This window comes from Coregonus clupeaformis, unplaced genomic scaffold (genome assembly GCF_020615455.1).
Source record: "Coregonus clupeaformis isolate EN_2021a unplaced genomic scaffold, ASM2061545v1 scaf0039, whole genome shotgun sequence".
NCBI classification, from domain to species: domain Eukaryota; kingdom Metazoa; phylum Chordata; class Actinopteri; order Salmoniformes; family Salmonidae; genus Coregonus; species Coregonus clupeaformis.
In genome coordinates, this window is record NW_025533494.1 from 440,001 (window position 1) to 464,522 (window position 24,522).

General features: G+C 44.2%; 1 protein-coding gene across 1 annotated transcript in view; it reads right to left on the reverse strand.

Moving 5' to 3' along the window:
• Positions 1 to 23,046, reverse strand: part of LOC123483154 (calpain-1 catalytic subunit-like) — a 27,266-nt gene extending 4,220 nt beyond the window's left edge. Inside the window, exons 1-14 of the mRNA XM_045212665.1 lie at positions 22,940 to 23,046; positions 16,664 to 17,344; positions 14,484 to 14,553; positions 12,877 to 12,995; positions 7,793 to 7,926; positions 7,389 to 7,557; positions 7,197 to 7,280; positions 6,880 to 6,965; positions 6,388 to 6,462; positions 5,963 to 6,123; positions 5,510 to 5,670; positions 1,915 to 1,926; positions 651 to 862; positions 487 to 526 (exon numbers count right to left, since the gene is read on the reverse strand). Of these exons, the coding sequence (XP_045068600.1) occupies positions 487 to 526; positions 651 to 862; positions 1,915 to 1,926; positions 5,510 to 5,670; positions 5,963 to 6,123; positions 6,388 to 6,462; positions 6,880 to 6,965; positions 7,197 to 7,280; positions 7,389 to 7,557; positions 7,793 to 7,926; positions 12,877 to 12,995; positions 14,484 to 14,553; positions 16,664 to 16,915 (1,575 nt within the window). The 5' untranslated portion in view covers positions 16,916 to 17,344; positions 22,940 to 23,046. The remainder of the gene's footprint in view (positions 1 to 486; positions 527 to 650; positions 863 to 1,914; positions 1,927 to 5,509; positions 5,671 to 5,962; positions 6,124 to 6,387; positions 6,463 to 6,879; positions 6,966 to 7,196; positions 7,281 to 7,388; positions 7,558 to 7,792; positions 7,927 to 12,876; positions 12,996 to 14,483; positions 14,554 to 16,663; positions 17,345 to 22,939) is intronic.
• Positions 23,047 to 24,522: the final 1,476 nt, after the last annotated feature.

A 24,522-nucleotide genomic window follows, 5' to 3' on the forward strand; every position in this document is an offset into this window, starting at 1 on the left:
ATGTAAACTCACAGAGGAATGTAAACTCACAGAGGAATGTAAACTCGTAGAGGAATGTAAACTCACAGAGGAATGTAAACTCACAGAAGAATGTAAACTCACAGAGGAATGTAAACTCGTAGAGGAATGTAAACTCACAGAGGAATGTAAACTCACAGAGGAATGTAAACTCACAGAGGAATGTAAACTCACAGAGGAATGTAAACTCACAGAGGAATGTAAACTCGTAGAGGAATGTAAACTCACAGAGGAATGTAAACTCACAGAGGAATGTAAACTCACAGAGGAATGTAAACTCTTTACTTTGATTTGTTTAGTAATAGTGTATAACTAATTTATCAAACACACTTCTCTATGTCTGTGTCTGAAATGGCACCCTATTCCCTATATAATGCACTACTTTCGAACAGAGCTCTAATCAAAAGTAGCACACTATATAGGGAATAGGGTGCCATTTGGGACACATCCCACATCTCCTCCACTCACCTCTGCTGGTAGTTCAGCTGTGACATCATCATCCAGCTCCCTAACAGACAGAAAATAACACCAGTATCAATATCCTTCAATCAAATTCATCACCTTATACCATCCATAATCTCCATATCAACCTATCATATTTCCTGTCCACCTCTCACTTCTCCATCACTCACTCAGAGTCGGCAGGTTTCTCAGAGAAGACCCTAAGGACAAAGTCTCCCTCCTTCTTGGGTTCGAAGGTGGAGGGGACGATGATGTACTCCCCGGCAGGCAGCTGGAAGCGAGAGCTCACCTCTCTCAGATTGATGAAAAGCTCAGAGCGGGCGCTGGAACCGTGTGTCAGGAAGAAGTCTCTCTTCAGGTGGACGCCTGATTTACCCACATACTAAGAGGACAGAGAGTGTAGGGGGAAAATGCTGTGAGGGGGATGAACTCACTAACCCCTGACCTCTAACCTTTAACCCTTAACCCCTGATCTGCCCACATACTAAGGGCAGGGGAAAGCAGTATGAGCGAGTTAGTTAAACTAGGTGAACCTAACCCATGTACTAAGAGGATGGAGAGGAGGGAAAGCTCTGTGAGTGAATTAGTTTAATGAAATCTAACCCTTGACCTCCAACCCCTGATCTGCCCACATACTGAGAGGAAAGCACTGTGGGCAAGTTAGTTCACTTCAGAGAAGTTGAGTTCATTGCATCCTCTTCTAGGTGAACCTAACCCCTGACCTTCTAGGCACTGTGAGGGAAGTGAATATCTGAATCCTTGACCTCTGAGCTTTGACCTTAAAGCAGCAATCAGAAGTTGAAACAATAACAACGCGTTTTCCCCACCCCTGTTTCAGTAAAACGCTGAGGGACGGGGCTGGAGAAATGTAAACACTCTCCAATTTTTGGGACTATGGATGCAAGGAAAGACCATCCATGATATAGAAATTATAGTTTTAACCATGTTTTGAGGCTATATGGTGTTTGTATAAATTGACTTTGTTTACAAACATTGAAGTAAAACAAGCTTATATTTTGGGTTCTGATGGTGTATGACAATTCAACTATGCTCATGAGACATTTATAAGTTATATTCTTCAAGGCAGGCCTACTTATCATACTAGTCAAAAAATGGATGTAGCAACTGCAGATTTCCCCTTTAAGACCACAATGTTGCCACATAATGAGGAGAATGCTACCATGCATCTCCATATGAGACAATTGGCTGTGAGCCTAAGCACGAGCTGCACTGACCTTTCCGACAGGTCAATATAGGCTTTTTGGCAACATTCCACTTCTTCAGCTATGACACACTGTTCAACAGGTTTTAAAGCACTCTAAATATCTAGAAAATGGACCAACAGGATCATAGTTATGCTGGACTCTTACAGCTTATCACAAGATTGACTTACAACCTAATGTAAAAGAATACTGGCCAGCAGAATATACATACCTCATTAGGAACCTGAAGAGAGAGACAGAAAAATACAGGAGTTAGATATAAACATCCAGTCAATTCTACTTATTCAAAACACTTTCCTTGACATCAAAAGTCGTGCTATAAATTCTCAGACAACACAAAAATTCATTGATGCCCTTCCAGACTCCTTCTGCCTACCCAAGGACGTCAGAGGACAAAAATCAGTTAACCACTTAACTGAGGAACTCAATTTAACCTTGCGCAATACCCTAGATGCAGTTGCACCCCTAAAAACGAAAAACATTTGTCATAAGAAACTAGCTCCCTGGTATACAGAAAATACCCGAGCTTTGAAGCAAGCTTCCAGGAAATTGGAACGGAAATGGCGCCACACCAAACTGGAAGTCTTCCGACTAGCTTGGAAAGACAGTACCGTGCAGTACCGAAGAGCCCTCACTGCTGCTCGATCATCCTACTTTTCCAAATTAATCGAGGAAAATAAGAACAATCCAAAATTTCTTTTTGATACTGTTGCAAAGCTAACTAAAAGCAGCATTCCCCAAGAGAGGATGGTTTTCACTTCAGCAGTGATAAATTCATGAACTTCTTTGAGGAAAAGATCATGACCATTAGAAAGCAAATTACGGACTCCTCTTTGAATCTGCGTATTCCTCCAGGGCTTAGCTGTCCTGGATCTGCACAGCTCTGCGAGGGCCTGGGATCGGGAGAGACACTTAAGTGTTTTAGTACTATATCTCTTGACACAATGATGAAAATAATCATGGCCTCTAAACCTTCAAGCTGCATACTGGATCCTATTCCTACTAAACTGCTGAAGGAGCTGCTTCCTGTGCTTGGCCCTCCTATGTTGAACATAATAAACAGCTCTCTATCCACCGGATGTGTACCAAACTCACTAAAAGTGGCAGTGATAAAGCCTCTCTTGAAAAAGCCAAACCTTGACCCGGAAAATATAAAAAACTATCGGCCTATATCGAATCTTCCATTCCTCTCAAAAATTTTAGAAAAAGCTGTTGCGCAGCAACTCACTGCCTTTCTGAAGACAAACAATGTATACGAAATGCTTCAGTCTGGTTTTAGACCCCATCATAGCACTGAGACTGCACTTGTGAAGGTGGTAAATGACCTTTTAATGGCGTCAGACCGAGGCTCTGCATCTGTCCTCGTGCTACTAGACCTTAGTGCTGCCTTTGACACCATCGATCACCACATTCTTTTGGAGAGACTGGAAACCCAAATTGGTCTACACGGACAAGTTCTGGCCTGGTTTAGATCCTACCTGTCGGAAAGATATCAGTTTGTCTCTGTGAATGGTCTGTCCTCCGACAAATCAACTGTACATTTCGGTGTTCCTCAAGGTTCCGTTTTAGGACCACTATTGTTTTCACTATATATTTTACCTCTTGGGGATGTTATTCGAAAACATAATGTTAACTTTCACTGCTATGCGGATGACACACAGCTGTACATTTCAATGAAGCATGGTGAAGCCCCAAAATTGCCCTCGCTAGAAGCCTGTGTTTCAGACATAAGGAAGTGGATGGCTGAAAACTTTTTACTTTTAAACTCGGACAAAACAGAGATGCTTGTTCTAGGTCCCAAGAAACAAAGAGATCTTCTGTTAAATCTGACAATTCATCTTGATGGTTGTAAAGTCGTCTCAAATAAAACTGTGAAGGACCTAGGCGTTACTCTTGACCCTGATCTCTCTTTTGACGAACATATCAAGACTGTTTCAAGGACAGCTTTTTTCCATCTACGTAACATTGCAAAAATCAGAAATTTTCTGTCCAAAAATGATGCAGAAAAATTAATCCATGCATTTGTTACTTCTAGATTAGACTACTGCAATGCTCTATTTTCCGGCTACCCGGATAAAGCACTAAATAAACTTAAGTTAGTGCTAAATACGGCTGCTAGAATCCTGACTAGAACCAAGAAATTTGATCATATTACTCCAGTGCTAGCTTCCCTACACTGGCTTCCTGTTAAGGCAAGGGCTGATTTCAAGGTTTTACTGTTAACCTATAAAGCGTTACATGGGCTTGCTCCTACCTATCTTTCCGAGTTGGTCCTGCCGTACATACCAATACGTACGCTACGGTCACAAGACGCAGGCCTCCTAATTGTCCCTAGAATTTCTAAGCAAACAGCGGGAGGCAGGGCTTTCTCCTATAGATCTCCATTTTTATGGAACAGTCTGCCTACCCATGTGAGAGACGCAGACTCGGTCTCAACCTTTAAGTCTTTACTGAAGACTTATCTCTTCAGTAGGTCATATGATTGAGTGTAGTCTGGCCCAGGAGTGTGAAGGTGAACGGAAAGGCTGGAGCAACGAACAGCCCTTGCTGTCTCTGCCGGGCCGGTTCCCCTCTCCACTGGGGTTCTCTGCCTCTAACCCTGTTGCAGGGGCTGAGTCACTGGCTTGCTGGTGCTCTTTCATGCCGTCCCTGGGAGGGGTGCGTCACTTGAGTGGGTTGAGTTACTGACGTGATCTTCCTGTCTGGGTTGGCGCCCCCCCTTGGTTTGTGCTGTGGTGGAGACCTCTGTGGGCTATACTCGGCCTTGTCTCAGGATTGTAAGTTGGTGGTTGGGGATATCCCTCTAGTGGTGCGGGGGCTGTGCTTTGGCGGAGTGGGTGGGGTTATATCCTTCCTGTTTGGCCCTGTCCGGGGTTTCTTCGGATGGGGCCACAGTGTCTCCGGACCGCTCCTGTCTCAGCCTCCAGTATTTATGCTGCAGTAGTTTATGTGTCGGGGGGCTGGGGTTAGTTGGTTATACCTGGAGTACTTCTCCTGTCTTATCCAGTGTCCTGTGTGAATTTAAGTATGCTCTCTCTAATTCTCTCGTTCTCTCTTTCTCTCTGAGAACCTGAGCCCTAGGACCATACGTCAGGACTACCGGGCATGATGACACCTTGCTGTCCCCAGTCCGCCTGGCCTTGCTGCTATTCCAGTTTCAACTGTTCTGCCTGCGGCTACGAAACCCCTACCTGTCCCAGACCTGCTGTTTTCAACTCTAAATGATCGGCTATGAAAAGCCAACTGAGAGACCTGAGCCCTAGGACCATACGTCGGGACTACCGGCCGTGGTGACTCCTTGCTGTCCCCAGTCCGCCTGGCCTTGCTGCTATTCCAGTTTAAACTGTTCTGCCTGCGGTTATGGAACCCCTACCTGTCCCAGACCTGCTGTTTTAAACTCTAATGATCGGCTATGAAAAGCCAACTGAGATTTATTCCTGATTATTATTTGACCATGCTTGTCACTTATGAACATTTTTGAACATCTTGGCATGGTTCTGTTATAATCTCCACCCGGCACAGCCAGAAGAGGACTGGCCACCCCTCATAGCCTGGTTCCTCTCTAGGTTTCTTCCTAGGTTTTGCCTTTCTAGGGAGTTTTTCCTAGCCACCGTGCTTCTACACCTGCATTACTAGCTGTTTGGGGTTTTAGGCTGGGTTTCTGTACAGCACTTCGAGATATTAGCTGATGTAAGAAGGGCTATATAAAAATAAAATTGATTGATTGACAAACTATCGTATTGCCTTGCTTAAACTTGAAACCTCAATGAAAAAAGTTTAACAAGAAACAAAGATCAGTTTCTTGCCTCGTAGATGGCGAATCCGATGGTCTCCATGTCCTGGCCCTCCCTGCGTTTCTTTCTCCGGTCCTTCTGCATGAGCGCCACCAGGAAGCTGCAATCTGATTGGCCGGCTATGTCGGGGTGCTTTAGGGCGACCTTGAATTGTGGGTTGATCCAGAATGTGGCTAGGGATTGTGGGGGAAACAGTGATTAGAAGACTCTAGAGAAGGAAACATTTTAATCAACTGTGTATAAGACACCATTTCTTTATCCTCACGCAATCAGTAGAAGTTGCTTTTAGGTACATATCTAGCTTCAACCTAATTGTAATCTTAACCATGGGAAGAAAACATAACTCCTTTACTCAGTAACTAGGAGCAACTGGCTTTATCCTTCTCTCTTTGCTACAGCCTCTTCCCTGCCTCCTTCCCTCCCTCCTTCCCTGCTTCCTTCCTTCCATCCTCCCTCCCTCCTCACCAGGGAAGTTTCTGCAGCCCCCGGCCGTGCTGCCCGACCTCCACTCCCCCTGGTAGACGGCTGAGCTCCACTTCTTCTGCTGGGTGGCCTCCAGGGCGTCTGCTGTCAGGTTGCAGATCTCCAGACGTGTGAACTCAAGCAGGAAGTCACTGAACGACATCCTGATAGAAGGGAGGGAGGGAGGGAGGGAGGGAGGGAGGGAGGAGGGAGGGAGGGGAGGGAGGGAGGGAGGGAGGGAGGGAGGGAGGGAGGGAGGGAGGGAGGGAGGGAGGGAGGGAGGGAGGGAGGGAGGGAGGGAGGTGGAGAGTCGGTCAGGTATACAATGCATTAACGCACACATACTTTGAAGTATCATACCGATCGGCCAATAAGACATCAGACTTGGTATCACAAATACACACACATAAACACACACACACACTCACCAGAACTCCCCGTCCTCACTGCAGTTCTGGAGTCGCCCTCTGACTGAGCGTTCAACACCCTCCCACTCTCTGGAGCTGAAACATCCACAAAGAAAACACATCACTGACTGTATATCAACAACAACCAGTAGTTATATGATATATGATATGACAGCTATAAACTCACTAGTTATATGACATATGATATGACAGCTATAAACTCACTGGTTATATGACATATGATATGACAGCTATAAACTCACTGGTTATATGATATATGATATGACAGCTATAAACTCACTAGTTATATGATACATGATATGACAGCTATAAACTCCCTAGATATATGATACATGATATGACAGCTATAAACTCCCTAGATATATGATACATGATATGACAGCTATAAACTCCCTAGATATATGATACATGATATGACAGCTATAAACTCCCTAGATATATGATACATGATATGTAACATGAGAGGTGTAAAGTGGAGCTTCTGTCTCTTACTTGTCGCTCCAGGCCCCAGTCCACTCTATCTCTCCCCAGGGGTTGCGGATGCGGACCAGTTTGGTCATATTCCCCCTGTACACCACCTGATGGAGAGGGATACTGCATTACACAGACGTATAGAAGCTGTGTCAATCAAACTGATGCAAAGGGATACACATTTGTATTGGTTGCAACGCTGTCTTTTCTGTCCAATTGGATGTAATTATTGTACTCGCTGTTCAGAACCCCACTAAAACAGATTGTAGTCGGGGGAATTAACCTCTTAGTGTCAATCAAACCAGAGCACTGGAGATCGGACAAGGTCATTGGCTCACCTGGTCGACCCCAGTCAATGAGTAGGCGTGGCCTTTCACTAGCTTCTTAAAGGTCACGGCCTCCATGTCATGACTGCCGGTGATCTGGGGATAGAGAGAGGACACGGTCAGGGAGGACACACATACACAAACGCACGTACAAACACTGCTACATGTGTCTATTCAGCGTATGTGAGGGGTATCAGTACTGACGTCTATGGAGCAGCCCAACAGCGAGCCTCTCTCCACAGCCCGGCTGATGATGCTGTAGAGGTCAGAGGGCGCCTTCCTCAGATCGAACATCTCCGTCACCCCTCCTGTGAAGTCCTCAAAACCCTCTGACGTACTGCCTCCCGACAGAGCCTCGTAACAGCCATTCAACCTGCAACAAGGGTTGACAATTCTGTGTCAAAAGTCACAAATCACTGTACAATATGCATATAGACATATCATTTTACATTTAGGTCATTTAGCAGACGCTCTAATTCAGAGCGATTTACTGATATGATAACACAGACAGAGTGAAATAAATGCAAAGCCCATGTTTACATTTGAATCCTTCTAACCACCCTCTTCTCCTCTCCTCTCCTCTCCTCTCCTCCCTCCTCCCTCCTTACTTGGCATAGGCCTTCTCCAGCAGGGCGCTCCAGAACTCTCCTCCCTCGGCAGAGTGGACAAACAGCACCTTCCCATCCTTCACCGGCAGCCTGTCATCGATCACCACCTCCACCCACTCCCCATACTGCCAGAACTACAACACACAGACAGTAGGGAGTTTATAACAATCTCAGAACTACAACACACAGACAGTAGGGAGTTTATAACCATCTCAGAACTACAACACACAGACAGTATGGAGTTTATAACCATCTCAGAACTACAACACACAGACAGTAGGGAGTTTAGAACCATCTCAGAACTACAACACACAGACAGTAGGGAGTTTAAAACCATCTTAGAACTACAACACGCAGAGAAGAGTAGAATTTGACATTTTTTTTGACATTTTAGTCATTTAGCAGACGCTCTTATCCAGAGCGACTTACAGTAGAGAGTGCATACATTTTAATACTTTTTTCGTACTGGTCCCCCGTGGGAAACGAACCCACAACCCTGGCGCTGCAAGCACCATGCTCTAACAACTGAGCTACACAGGACTAGAATGAAGGGAGTTGTCTCTGGAAGCTGATCTACGGTCAGTTTTACACGTGGTTCATATTCATGTTACTTTACACACCAAGAGTGAATACACAGAACATTGAAGACAACAAACAAATCCCCCCTGAGGATAAGCAGGGAGTTTATGATGTGGTCCTCTGTAGCTCAGCTGGTAGAGCACGGCGCTTGTAACGCCAAGGTAGTGGGTTCGATCCCCGGGACCACCCATACACAAAAATGTATGCACGCATGACTGTAAGTCGCTTTGGATAAAAGCGTCTGCTAAATGGCATATTATATTATTATGATCACTAACAGCCAATGACCACCAGGGGTCAGAGGTGGCACTAGAACCAGCTCATCATAAATAGAACTCAACAGGGGAAATAAGGAACTAAGACTGAGGTAACAACCAGAGGAAGTCATGGGGGGTTCCATGTAACCTGCCTACACCACTGTGATGTTAGTACGCTTTTAGAGGGAGAAACACAGGCTACTCAGTAATGTATCATACTCCTCAGCTGCATGTAACTGACTGATGCAATAACGGCAAGGCAATTTAGCTCCACCAGACTAGATCAGATCAGGGGAACCAGGGCCATGTACAGTATATATGAGCTATATGGCTCTGGGAAACACTAATGGAACTATATTGAAGACATTTTTCTCTAAAGTGTCAGAACCAGAAGCCACAATGACACCCACTAGATTCCCACTGTTCAGACTCCTGACTCCCACTGTTCACCCACTAGATTCCCACTGTTCAGACTCCTGACTCCCACTGTTCACCCACTAGATTCCCACTGTTCACCCTCTAGATTCCCACTGTTCAGACTCTTGACTCCCACTGTTCACCCACTAGATTCCCAATGTTCAGACTCCTGACTCCCACTGTTCACCCACTAGATTCCCACTGTTCAGACTCCTGACTCCCACTGTTCACCCACTAGATTCCCACTGTTCAGACTCCTGACTCCCACTAGATTCCCACTGTTCAGACTCCTGACTCCCACTGATCACCCACTAGATTCCCACTGTTCAGACTCCTGACTCCCACTAGATTCCCACTGTTCAGACTCCTGACTCCCACTGTTCACCCACTTGATTCCCACTGTTCAGACTCCTGACTCCCACTGTTCACCCACTAGATTCCCACTGTTCAGACTCCTGACTCCCACTGTTCACCCACTAGATTCCCACTGTTCACCCACTAGATTCCCACTGTTCAGACTCCTGACTCACACTGTTCACCCACTAGATTCCCACTGTTCAGACTCCTGACTCCCAAACAGTGGCAGTGGAGGTGGTATAGAGCATAGACATACACAGCTGAGCTGTTATTGTGTCTGTGCGTGAGTGTGTGTGAATGCGTGTGTGTGTGTGTGTGTATGCCTGTGTACGTGCATTTGTGTGTGTGTGTTTGTGTGTGCGTACGCACGTGCATGAGTGTGTATGTGCCTATGTACATGCATGAGTGTGTGTGTGTGTTTGTGTGCGTGCATGAGTGTGTGTGTGTGTTTGTGTGCGTGCATGAGTGTGTGTGTGTGTTTGTGTGCGTGCATGAGTGTGTGTGTGTGTGTTTGTGTGCGTGCATGGGTGTGTGTTTGTGTGCGTGCATGAGTGTGTGTGAGCATGTGTGTCTGTGTGTGCACGAATGTGTGTGTGTGTGTGTGCATGAGTGTGTGTGTGTGTGCATGAATGTGTGTGTGTGCGTGTGTATGATAAAGATCTCTGCAAAAAAGAGTGTATAAAATAAATAATACTAATACTGAGCTATATTGTATGTTCAAAAATATATATTTAATTTATACTAGTACAATTGCTTACAAAAAGAGATGTTGTTTAACAAGTAGCATGTTGTTTCTAAAAAAGATAGGGGTCAAAATGATTGCTAACCCTGTTCCAATACCAATAATACATGGGACAGTATATAACGCTTTTCAATTACCTAAAGGCACTTTACAATTGTAGAAATGAAGAAACAAAAATGTAGATAAATACAAGACAATACCTTTTAAAAACTCACTCCGTGGATAACGGCACTGGGCCTTCTAAAATGTTTTATGAGATTGGAGACCACCCATTCCTCCATACAGAATCTTTCCAGATCCTTGATATCCTTCGTCTGCTCTTATGGACTGTCCTCTTTAATTCAAACCACAGGTTTTCAATGGGGTTAAAGTCCAGAGACTGAGACGGCCATTGCAAAATGTTGATTTTGTGGTCAACTAACCATGGTTTAATGGTTTTTGAATGGTTTAAGCTCCCTAGCAATGTGTTCTCCAATCTCATAATCACAAGGGCAGGGTGCTTTAATTTTTCTTACTTTTTTAAAAACCCAGTGAAGTCAACATCTGATGAAATTAACACTGTAAAAGTGTGATTTTTTATCAAGTGTTATTTCCTGATAGTTGCTTGTTGAAAATACAATCTACACAGGACCTTCTAATCAGCCGGTTTGCTTAGGCGGAAGTTTCGGCTTTCCATGGTGCCATCACCATGCGGTGAATTGATTAATAGACCAACAACAAAGAGGGTTTCAAAACGCTCTGCCAATAACAGCTAGTTTTCAGTTTTCCCCTTCCCACCCAGACCACTGCCAGACAGTGATAAGAAATATTATTGCTTGATAAAAATGTTTGCCCATTTTAAGTAAGGTACTTAATTGTTACCCATTAATGATATTGATATAAAAACAGCTGCATTTGGCCTTTAAACAAACTATATTTAGCTGAGAAATTGTATTAGTATAAAATAATATAATTTCCAAAAGATTTTGAGCATACAATATAGCTCAGTATTTGTATGATTTATTTTATAAAGTCTTTCTTGCTCATCTTTATCAAGGGTGCCAATCATTTTGGACCTGACTGTACGTGTGTGAGTGCAGAGGTGGCACCACAGGTCCCAGAGTGGTGGGGCCATTTTATTTCTCCCGATGGTAAAACTCTGGAACTTAGTTCAGCAGAGAACTTAAGGGTTGCCCTATTGCCTGGGCCAAGTGAAATGAGCAGTCGGGCAAGTTGATCATGCTCTAAAGTTGCCACGTGATTTATTTTGACTGAAAACAACTAAATAAAACAGATCTTTCTGGTTCATCCCAACTGTTTAGGTGAAAGACGGACAATTAATGCATTTATGGCAGCCGGGCAAGTTCAGCCTGCTCTGTGGTTGTCCCATTAGGCAGGGGATTTTGAAAACAACCAAACTGCAAAGAATTCTACTAGCCAACATACAGTAGCTACACTGGGGTGTCGCAAAAGCAATAGATCTTTTTACCTGCTAAACTGAGAAGCAGTTTCATAGGGTCCCTCCTCCACTGACACACACAGAGGGGGAATCACACTATGATCACATTACTGAATCTACACTATTAGCCTTTATGGGGCATATCCTAACTTCCACTTCAAGTTGAACGCATTGATGACAATTGGAGACTAAGTGAACATTTTACGTAGGTGGAAGTTAGGATGTGTTCCTATCATAATTATATCTCAATGTATCAATTAGCAGAGTTGGGGTCTGATCCACATAGACTCCAATCAATCTGTGAACTGAATTGCATTCCAGTTCAACGGACAGGATAATTTAACTTAAATTGACCCCAACGTTATCACAACAATATCTGAGATAAACACACCAGTGCTGGCTACAAGAAAGTAAACCATATCGTAGTCAGAGCCAGCAGCACTTAAAGTAACTTAAAGTAACTATCGAGTGTTTCCAGATTTCTATGAAATATTACCTATAATTAATTACAATATGAGTGAAATACTTCCCCCCAAAAGAAAAGGTAATTAAGTATGTTAAAAAGCAGCTTTTCCGTGTTGTAATGGTGTGCGCGTACCACAACCACAGAATGGTGTGGCCGTATACCGGTTATGAAAAATATTAATGCGAATAGACTGCTGATTGGCCAATGAGGTTGGATGATGTCATTCTCTTTCAGGAAATAGCAAGCATTTTTGAAACGGTCTGTTTGAAATACAAGTTTGAGGTTGTTGAAGTGTTTTTTCTTCAATTCATGCTTTGGCCACAAATACGAGTATAAGGCGAGTCAACAACATTATTGGGTATGAGTTAACAGAATATATCCTTTTAAAAGTGAGATTTTCACTGGACAGTTACTTTAAACTGTGCAGTTAATTTACCCCTTCAATTTCTGATAAGAAGGTTTGTGTGAGAGGTTTGGTTTTGTGTATAAAGCAAAGTTCATATGATGAAGGCCTGGCAAGAAGCAGGAAGAGGTTGCTCGGTTCTTTTGTGATGTACTCAAATCCTACCTAGGTGTATTGTTTGCAGATAAAGTGTTTATAGCTGGTTTATTACTGAGTAACTATGACAGTTTAGATTTTGACTGAACTGTCCGTAAACGTTAAGGAGAGAATTTAGGCCGCTGAATATTGAGAGTTGTTTAGTTTTTTTTACGCCTTTTCTTAAACTTCTTGAGTGAAATATCAACTGTAGATCCAGTATTTGGGAAATCAACAGGAATATCTTGATATACAGTAGTAATAGAAACAGGAAGGGAGTGTGTGTTGACCTGGAAGTGGAAGATGCCAGCGTACTGTCCTCCGAAGTCCTGTCCATGAGGAACAACTCTGTGGAGGAGATTATCGTTCAGAGTCAACGAGGCTATGGCTGCCAGCAACCAGCAGTCACCTGTAACACACACACAAACAAACACAAACACACACACAAACACACACACACACAGGCAGGCACACACACACACAACATATAACGTCAGTCATAGGTAGACTACGGCAACGATAGCAATGCATTGTATCAGTCATCCCTTCAAGAAGTCAACAACCATTCATTAGAAGGGTGAGTTTTTTCTGACCACATGTTCTGACCAGGAAATACTCTGTCTGCTAGTCATAGCATTCAACTAATGCCCAGACTTTTTCCTGCTCTAGTAACACAGTAAGGTAAAACTCCTACCGTTGTTCATTATTTGAATATTTTCTCGCCTCAAGGCTAGGTGAAGCTAGCTATCTGACAACAACACATACTCTTAGACATGACTTATTCATTACAGACAGATCCTGCTCTCTGTTTCTGTCTGTTGTGGGAACGGAGCACTTCAGCCTAAAGTAGTAAAAACCTTGTAAAACTGGAATGCACCTTATAAGGAACCTGTAAAGAGAGAAGGGTCAGAGCATCTGTTAACACACACTTCACCCTGACCCTATGAAACCTACCATGAGTGTGTTTGACTTTCAACTAGACCAGTATGCTGCTTCAATCATTACACCTACAGTAACTCTAACAGAAGAGGATATAAGGCAACGCCCCTGCATAGTATAGAGGCTACTATTTTGTTTTTAAGATGTGAGATAGCAGAGTGGAGTATAAATGATGCATCCTCTGCAGGGTTTAGAGGAAAACACCTCAATATCAATCATAACTGTTCTGTGGGCTAATTCCTCTTTCTTTCTCCCTCTCTCCATCTCTATCTCTCCCCTACCTGTCTCTCTCCCCCCCATCTCTGTCTCTCTTCTCATTTGTTAGTGTTTATTTAACCCATTGGTATACACATCTCTGAGCTTGCCAAGAGGCAGCCTCATAATCATACATACAAATACAATTCCTCCCCTGGCTCTCTCTCTCCCCAACCTCTCTCTCCCACCTCCTACCTCTCTCTCTCCCCAACCTCTCTCTCCCACCTCCCACCTCTCTCTCTCCCCAACCTCTCTCTCCTTCCTCCCACCTCTCTCTCCTTCCTCCCACCTCTCTCTCTCCCCAACCTCTCTCTCCTTCCTCCCACCTCTCTCTCCCACCTCCCACCTCTCTCTCTCCCCAACCTCTCTTTCCCCAACCTCTCTCTCCTTCCTCCCACCTCTCTCTCTCTCCAACCTCTCTCTCCCACTTCCCACCTCTCTCTCTCTCCCAACCTCTCTCTCCTTCCTCCCACCTCTCTCTCTCTCCAACCTCTCTCTCTCCCCAACCTCTCTCTCCCACCTCCCAACTCTCTCTCTCCCCAACCTCTCTCTCCTTCCTCCCACCTCTCTCTCTCTCCAACCTCTCTCTCCCACCTCCCACCTCTCTCTCTCCCCAACCTCTCTCCCAACTCCCAACTCTCTTTCTTCCCTACCACCACCCTCTCTCTCTCTCTCAGTGAAAGCTGACTAAGTGGTTATTCACCCAGAGCTCCCTGGCAGATATCAGTGCGAGTGGCTCCATCCACTATAAACTGGGGACGGGTACAGATCTCCTGTCGAGAGAGAGAGAGAGAGAGAGAGAGAGAGAGAGAGAGAGAGAGAGGGGGGAGGAAATAAAATAATTAACAAAAAAACAGAGCAAACTAGAATGCTATTTGGCCCCAAACAGAGACTTCACAGTAGCAGAATACCTGACCACCGTGATTGACCCAAATTTAAGGAAAGCTTTGACTATGTACAGACTCAGTGAGCATAGCCTTGCTATTGAGAAAGGTTGCCGTAGACAGACCTGGCTCTCAAGAGAAGACAGGCTATGTGCACACTGTCCACAAAATGAGGTGGAAACTGAGCTGCACTTCCTAAACTCCTGCCAAATGTATGACCATATTAGAGACACATATTTCCCTCCGATTACACACAAACCCAATTTTGACAAACTCCACCACCAAAAGGTGGTGATGATAACCTTCGCTGAACACTGACATTTCACTTTTCCTTTCACCACACTGCACCTCAGCACTAATAACTGCTGTACTCTTCGCACACTGACCACCATGTAATCTCTGTTGTCAATCACCCAAGTGATTCATAGACTAGGTCATAAAATCTAAAAAGAAACATTTTGGATAAGACATTTCCGCCACGCTACTGGGTACTGTATCTCCTGTCTCTGCCTCCTAACCATCACTCGTCCACAGTTAACTCAACACAGAGCAGTGTGAGAGCTAGTTAGCTACACTATACAAAGCTCTTTCCACATTTTAGGCAGTGAAGCGGAGCGGTGTGGTGTGTGTTCTCTCCAGAGATGTCAATATTACAGATCTGAGGGGCGAGGCGTTGGAGGAGATGCATTCTGGAAGGGACTGAGTAGAGATGGAGTGTGAAGAGTATTACGAAAGAAAGGCATGCCAGCTAGAATACACGCACACATACACATTCGGCATGAAACACACACACAGCATTAAACAGACACACACAGACACACACACACAGTTGGGCGCTGGAACACGCATGCACACACACACACACACACACACACACACACTGTTGCCTTTATAAGATAAATAATGATGTCCTAGTCATGCTGTATGAGGGTAGTGTTATAAAATGTTGTGTTGTCATATTCATAGGGGCCCATTAAGGATCGGGACTAAACTCAGTAAGGCTTAGTAAGGACAGTCTAGGTTCAGTCAGGGTTTTCCTATGAATAGTCCATATAACTAGGGCCAAAAGTTTTCCTGGTCAGGTGATGTGGACTGCTCTAAGATAGGGACTAAGGGTCAGTAAGAATACATTCTAGGTTCAGTTAGAATATGTTCTAGGTTCAGTTAGAATATGGTCTAGATTCAGTTAGAATATGGTCTAGGTTCAGTAAGAATATGTTCTAGATTCAGTTAGAATACGTTCTAGGTTCAGTTAGAATATGTTCTAGGTTCAGTTACAATATGGTCTAGGTTGAGTTAGAATATGTTCTAGGTTCAGTTAGAATATGGTCTAGGTTCAGTTAGAATATGGTCTAGATTTAGTTAGAATATGGTCTAGGTTCAGTTAGAATATGGTCTAGGTTCAGTTAGAATATGGTCTAGGTTCAGTTAGAATATGTTCTAGGTTCAGTTAGAATATGTTCTAGGTTCAGTTAGAATATGGTCTAGATTCAGGAATAATACGTTCTAGGTTCAGTAAGAATATGATCTAGGTTCAGTTAGAATATGGTCTAGATTCAGGAATAATACGTTCTAGGTTCAGTTAGAATATGGTCTAGATTCAGGAATAATACGTTCTAGGTTCAGTAAGAATATGATCTAGGTTCAGTAAGGACAGGTAGGGCCAAATGTTTTCCTACATCTAGCTGATAACTAGAGCCCAAGGCAATGTAGTCAGGAAAAGCTCTAGCACTATAGGGTCTGCGGGTTTTCACTCGGAACTTCCCTCACCTGGTTGCTTAGGTCATAATTGGACACAAATTGAAAGGCAATAACAAAAACCAGCAGACACTCAGCCCTCCGTGGAATGGATTGACACCCCTGAATGGATTGACACCCCTGAATGGATTGACATCCCTGAATGGATTGACAACCCTGTACGGTATGACACCCCTGGACTAATAGGGTCAGTAGGGAAGGAGAAGGGTCAGCCTAAGCTCCAGCCTCTGTATCATCTCACCGTGGGTCTCTTCCAGCGTACTCCCTGGGTCTTGGAGGAGCGGGGTCCCAGCTCGTTGAACCCCAGAGAGGAGGCGGCGCAGGGGAACAGGCTGTCCTCAAACAGGCTGCTGCTCTGGAGACACCGGGCCCTCAGCGACTCAAAGTCCTGACCCTGGAACTTGACGGCGTTGTGGTTCTGGCCCAGACCCTCGTCCCGGTCCCACTGGCTCCGCAGCTTGGCGGCCATCCCCGAAGCGTACACCTGCTCCATTCTTACCTACAGCAGTCGGCTGTGGCAGAGGTCTGAGGTCACTGCTGATCCAGGGAGCCTGTCAGGGAGGAGGTTTATGGCTGATGTCCAATCAGGAATCAGACAGGGAACAGACAATTAGGAGGTGTGAATTAAAGATGAGGTGGGGATAATAGGCTGTGACAGGCAGTTGGCTTAATGGAACACAGTGACAGTCTTAGTCATGTAAAGGTGACAGAGTGGGGACTGGAGGATGACTGGAGGATGACTGGAGGATGACTGGAGGATGACTGGAGGATGGGCTCAAGAGGAAGACGTTTTCTTCACAGCACCAGGCAGATCTCAGAGCCACGGCAACAATATGAAGCAATTCACTGTTTGGCTGGCTGAAATTTTTGCAGAAAGGGCTCAGAAGCCAATAGGATGAGACTATACCTTGTTGTCCCACCCCTGGAGAAGAGAGAGAGAGAAAAAAAGATAAATTAAATTCAAAAACATGAATACCTGCTATTGTTAAACGCCTGTAAGAATGTATACTTCATTCAATTACAGGCTTGTTCAGCTCTGTGCAGCACAGAAAAAAAACAAGATACACAAGTATGACAGAGAGTTAGCAAATAGTCTCCCCTACCACCTATTCATTTTTGCTAGTAGAGGATTACTCACAATAATAGTCCCATCATTCAAACTGACTGCAGTTCAGTTCTCTATTGAATAACACTGTAACACACTGTGAAGTCATAAGTGAACACAGCGTTGAGTCATAAGTGATTGTCTCGAGGAGATGGTGTAACTTGGTGTATTGGATGCTATTGATGTGTGTGTGTGTGTGTGTGTGTGTGTGTGTGTGTGTGTGTGTGTGTGTGTGTGTGTGTGTGTGTGTGTGTGTGTGTGTGTGTGTGTGTGTGTGTGACAGAGTGTAAACAGCGGGGTATTGAGATGGTGTAGTGCCGTTTAACCTAGAGAAGAACATGCACCCAAGAACATGCAAAAAACTCTCTCAGGCTCTCTGCTACAGTCAGGGGAACTGCTGCCTGATTCAGTTTGCTGTCATTAGTTCCACAAACCTGTTTCCTTACATCACTCTATTTCTTCTCTCACCCTCTTTCTCACTCTTGCTCTCCCACAAACAAACAAAAATAGAGAGAGAAAGAGAGAGAGGGAGAGAGGGAGAGAGAGCGAGAGAGAGAGAGAGATAGAGAGAGAGAGAGAGAGAGAGAGAGAGAGAGAGAGAGAGAGAGAGAGAGAGACAGAGAGAGAGAGAGAGAGAGAGAGAGAGAGAGAGAGAGAGAGAGAGAGAGAGAGAGAGAGAGAGAGAGAGAGAGAGAGAGAGAGAGGAGAGAGGGAGAGAGAGAGAGAGAGAGAGAGAGCGAGAGAGAGAGAGAGAGAGAGAGAGAGAGAGAGAGAGAGAGAGAGAGAGGGGGGAGAGAGGGAGAGAGGGCGAGAGGGCGCGAGAGAGAGAGAGAGAGAATACAACTGTTTCAAATCTATTTTAAACCTTTCAGATGTTCACTCTGTTTAGCCTCTTTCTCTCTCTCTTTCGTTCGTTTTTGATCTCTCAACTTTCACTCACTCACTGGCTGACTGTTCTACCCCTCAACTCTCAGTCAAAACAAACCCTGAGCTTTGTCTGCTTCTCATTAGTGCAGAGAAGGGCAGGAGAGCCCAGTCATAACTTCCACCTACTACACTGAGCCACACCCATCACGTATGGCCTGTTCTGTTGTTGACTGACTCAAAAATTCTTCTGGTCAGAGTTCATATAGTCAGCAGAAGTCTTCTCAACTCATTTGAATATTTAATGTTCCTCATATGTGGAATATTTCTCTGTTTGCGCCTCACTGCAAATAGTTTCACTGATGTGAAATGAGGGATTAGTAGTCTGCAAGTCCAGACTCATCATAACCACATCAACCCTACTGCTGTTCCAGTGAAAGACATGATGTTTCTTCCTGTACTGTAGCCTATCACTACTGTGTTCCATATTGCTACTGAAGTAGCCTAAAACTGAGATACAAATATCTATGAAACAACCATGTGGCACTACAGACGTCTGTATTACATAGGAGATAACACACACACAGAGAGAGCGAGAGAGGGAGAGAGAGAGAGAGAGAGAGAGAGAGAGAGAGAGAGAGAGAGAGAGAGAGAGAGAGAGAGAGAGAGAGAGAGAGAGAGAGAGAGCGAGAGGGAGAGAGAGAGAGAGAGGGGGTGAGAGGAGAGAGTATAGGTTAATAAGTTAAGCTATAATAACACCATTATTTGTGTAAAAGCATTCATTCTGCATGCCTTTCCAAATAGCAGGGAGCTCACATTTCACCATCCTCTGTGTTCCCTACTCGCTCACTGTAACTAAAGATCTCAAGTGTCTTTTCTCTTGGGTAAACTAAATGGTCACACTGACACAACACGTTCCAGAAGTGTGCGTGGGCCAGTGATAACAATGTTGTAATGGGTGTGTAGGCCTAGACTATAAACAGATATAAACAGGTAAAACTCCATTCTGACTGTCAGGAAGGTTTTCAGAAAAACAACAGACGGCCTAGCCAGCTGCCAAAGGCATGCTCTCACCAAGTTGACAAAGACGAGACACTGCTTGTCCAGCTTAGCTGCGTTTCAACCAATAATTGTCTTTTGGCATTGTGCTGGGAGACATACTTGCAAGTAGGCTATGTCTCCCAGTACAATGTCAAAAGACAATTCTTGGTTGAATCGCAGTTAAGCCGAACAAGCAGTGTTGAAAAATATAGCCTGTCATCTGGCTGCCCATGCCTTTCACACAATTGACAGTTTCCGCATTTGGATTTAGTTGTGGCTTTTACAACAATAGAAAAGTCCGACCATAGTCAGTTTGTGGAATATCTGAGGAAAGTAGAGAAGCTAGTTTTTGTTGTTGTTAATAGTTCATTTGAAATATGCAGAATAAACTGAATAGAATTGGCCAGTCTAAAACATGTATAAAAGTAGGCTAACACCCATGAAATCCTCCCTGGAACAGAAACATATGACACCGTTACAAAATTTCAACACTGCTGCCTAAGATACGTTGTTTCAAAACTAGGCTACATCCGCTCATGTTCTCAAACTCATTGCGAGCCAGCTGCAGCAAACTGAAACGGATGTATCCAATATTGCAATGACTGTCGTCCTTCGTCCTAGTAAACAATAGCCATCCCTTGTACAGTAGCGAGAAGTTACACACCTTGTGGTGGTTATTTTGAGGTTCAATATGTTGTTGTTTCTCTTCTCTAGTCCCTTCCATGTTTAGTTGTGTTCCATCCACAGCTCAGTTCACAGCTCATACTGTATTTGGTTCAGAAACACCCTGCCACTGTCCCACAGGCAAGAATGCTTCTTTCACAATTACAGGCCTGTGCAGCACAGACAAAATAAATAAAGATACACAAGTATGACAGAGAGTTAGCAAATAGTCTCCCCTACCACCTATTCATTTTAGCTAGTAGAGGATTACTCACAATAACAGTCCCATCATTCAAACTGACTGCAGTTCAGTTCTCAATTGAATAACACTGTAACTTGGTGTATTGGATGCTATTGATGAGTGTGTGTGTGTGTGTGTGTGTGTGTGTGTGTGTGTGTGTGTGTGTGTGTGTGTGTGTGTGTGTGTGTGTGTGTGTGTGTGTGTGTGTGTGTGTGTGTGTGTGTGTGTGTGTGTGTGTGTGTGTGTGTGTGTGTGTGTGTGTATGTGTGTGTGTGTCTTATAGTGTAAACAATGGGGATTTGAGAGGGTGTGGTTCCATTTAACCTCAAGTAGAATGGGAGGGCACATACATCTTTACATTTACATTCTAGTCATTTAACAGAAGCTCTTATCCAAAGCGACTTACAGTAGCAATTAGGGTTAAGTGCCTTGCTCAAGGGCACATCTACATATATTTCACAGAGTCAGCTTGGCGATTGGAACCAGCAACCTTTCGGTTAATGGCCCAACACTTTTAACCGCTAGGCTAGCTGCCACCTTGACACACCTAAGAACATGCAAAAAAAATGGTAACTACTGCACAGTCAGGGGAACTGCTGCCTGTTTCAGTTTGCTGTCATTACTTCCACAGCCTATCTTTTATTCTTTCAAACCTGTTTCCTCACATCACTCTATTTCTTCTCTCTCCCCCTTTCTCACTCTTGCTCTCCCACAAACAAACAAAAATAGAGAGAGAGAGAGAGAGAGAGAGAGAGAGAGAGAGAGAGAGAGAGAGAGAGAGAGAGAGAGAGAGAGAGAGAGAGAGAGAGAGAGAGAGAGAGAGAGAGAGAGAGAGAGAGAGAGGGAGAGGGAGAGGGAGAGGGAGATAAAACAACCGTTTCAAATCTATGCTAAACCTTTCAGATGTTCACTCTGTTTAGCCTCTTTCTCTCTCTCTTTCTTTCTTTTACAGTCTCTCAACTTTCACTCACTCACTCACTGGCTGACTGTTATTTACATTGAGCTCTCTTCCTGTTCTACCCCTCAACTGTCAGTCAAAATTAACCCTGAGCTTTGTCTGCTTCTCATTAGTGCAGAGAAGGGCAGGGGAGCCCAGTCATAACTTTCACCTACTACACTGAGCCACACCCATCACTTATGGCCTGTTCTGTTGTTGACTGACTCAAACATTTCCCTACTGGTCAGTTGGAGTCTCAAGGGGAAACTGAAAGGAAAGACAATGGAAGAGTTCTACCACCTTAGGATAGGAGAGAGAGCACAGTGAACACATATTTTGTAATGGGAAAACACCATATTTTGGGGGACAGTTACAGCACCTACCCAATCCCTACTTAACCTGTACATGTACCGTTATGTCAGTTTTCCACATCTTAGGTGGAAACGTATCACCTTTCTGTGGCTGTGGTGGCTTGGCAGACAGAGGTGTGCATAAAGTCAGGAGGAGTCTTCTCAACAAGAACAGTTTCAACTCATTTCAACATTTCATGTTCCTCACACGTGGAATATTTCTCTGTTTGCGCCTCACTGCAAATAGTTTCACTGATGTGAAATGAGGGATTAGTAGTCTGCAAGTCCAGACTCATCATAACCACATCAACCCTACTGCTGTTCCAGTGAAAGACATGATGTTTCTTCCTGTACTGTAGCCTATCACTACTGTGTTCCATATTGCTACTGAAGTAGCCTAAAACTGAGATACAAAAACAATGAAACGACCATATAGATGTCTGTATTAGGAGATGAAATCATATATAGGGGTGCGACAGAGAGACGGCCAGTGGATGAGATTACATGGGAGATAAGCAGTCCCTGTGTAGCCTACCTGTGCTGTAAAGTGGAAACAGCCAACACTCACACATGGACGGTGGGTGGGTACACTTAGAAAAAAAGGTTCCAAAAGGGTTCTTTGGCTGTCCCCATAAGAGAACCCTTTTTGGTTCCAGGTAGAACCCTTTTGGGTTTCAGGTAGAACTATTTTGGGGTCCATGTAGAACCCTCTGTGTAAAGGGTTCTACATGGAAATCAAAAGGGTTCTAACTGGCACCAAAAAGGGTTCTTTAAAGTTTGGGGACAGTGTGATACTATATCAGTATCAACTCTCATCAAGTTGACAAAGTGAATAGCTGGACAGTGTTGAATAGCCTTTCATCTGGCCGCCCATGCCTTTCATACAATTGACAGTTTCTGAATTTGGTTTCAGTTGTGACCTTTAAAACAAGAGACAAGTCCGACCATAGTAGGCTAGTCTGTTTGTGGAATATCTGAGAGGACAGTGCATAGCCTAGGCAGAGTTATTTGTTAATAACTAGTTATTTAATAGAATTGGTCAGTCTAAAATATAAAAGTAACACCCATGAAAGAACTGGAACAGAAAGGTGGCAAGACATGCAAACACCGTTAGCCTACATTGTTTCAACACTGCTCCAAGATGTTTCAAAACTTTCTGTTCATGTTCGATAACTGATTGCGAGCCAGCTGCAGCAAACTGAAACAGATGTGTCCAATACTGCTATGACTGTCGCTCTTCTTCGTTGTAAACTAGTAATAGCCATCATTTGTACAGTAGTGAGGAGTTACACTTCTGTTTTTAAGACATATCCTACCTTTTGCTGGTTATTTTGAGGTTCGATCAGTTGTTTGGTTGTCTGTGTTCTCTCCCTTACATGTTTAGTTCCGTTCCACCCACAGCTCAGTTCACAGCTGCATATTCGGTTTAGAAACGCCCTACCACTTCTCCTCCAGGAAGAACGCTCCAGTGACTCATTGAATGGGTTCGAGCGCGCATTGGCTCGCGGGTTCTACACCTGAAACACACTGTAGGTTATTGTACGCCATTGGACTTCCACAGTTATAATATGCCATGTGATATGCTTATAGACCACTATAAATGTGCTTTGCAATAACAATCATTTTCACTTTACAGCTTGCCCACATTCGGACAATTCTAAATAGCTTTATCCACATTTAATTTGTTCCCACTTGGTTTTTGCCATGGTTTCTACACTTTATGCTAGCTAGTTATTTGTTATAATATCGATTCAACCTTTTACTTCACCTTGGCATGTCAATTTGGCAAATGATGCTACCCAGAGCCATTTACAGAATTTTGAGAGTTCAGTTTCAAGTTTTAATGTCACGTGCACAAGTACAGTGAAATGCCTTTCTTGCTAGCTCCAGACCCAACAATGCAGTAATCAATATCAATGTACTACTAAAAATAATAAAAACAACATAACACACGATCAATAAAAATAAGAAGAACGCGAGAAAGTAATTAAGCATACTACATACACGGTCAGTCAGTTCCAGTACCATATTTACAATGTGCAGAGATACTGGAGTGATGGAGGTAGATACACTACATGACCAAAAGTATGTGGACACCTGCTTGTCGAACATCTCATTCAAAAATCATGGGCATTAATATGGAGTTGGTCCCCCCTTTTCTGCTATAACAGCCTCCACTCTTCTGGGAAGGCTTTCCACTAGATGTTGGAACATTGCTGCGGGGACTTGGTTCCATTCAGCCACAAGAGCATTAGTGAGGTCGGGCACTGATGTTGGGCGATTAGGTCTGGCTCGCAGTCGGCGTTCCAATTCATCCCAAAGGTGTTCGATGGGATTGAGGTCAGGGCTCTGTGCAGGCCAGTCAAGTTCTTCCACACCGATCTCGACAAACCATTTCTGTATGGACCTCGCTTTGTGCACGGGGCATTGTCATGCTGAAACAGGAAAGGACCTTCCCCAAACTGTTGCCACAAAGATGGAAGCACAGAATCGTCTAGAATGTCATTATATGCTGTAGCTTAAGATTTCCCTTCACTGGAACTAAGGGGCCTAGCCCTAACCATGAAAAAACAGCCCCAGACCATTATTCCTCCTCCACCAAACTTTACAGTTGGTACTATGCATTGGGCAGGAAGCATTCTCCTGGCATCTGCCAAACCCAGATCCGTCGGACTGCCAGATGGTGAAGCGTGATTCATCACTCCAGAGAACGTGTTTCTACTGCTCCAGAGTCCAATGGCGGTGAGCTTTACACCACTCCAGCCACACTTGGCATTGCGGATGGTGATCTTAGGCTTGTGTGCGGCTGCTCGGCCACCCATTCCATGGAAACCCAACGAACAGTTCTTGGGCTGACGTTGCTTCCAGATGCAGTTTGGAACTCGGTAGTGAGAGTTGC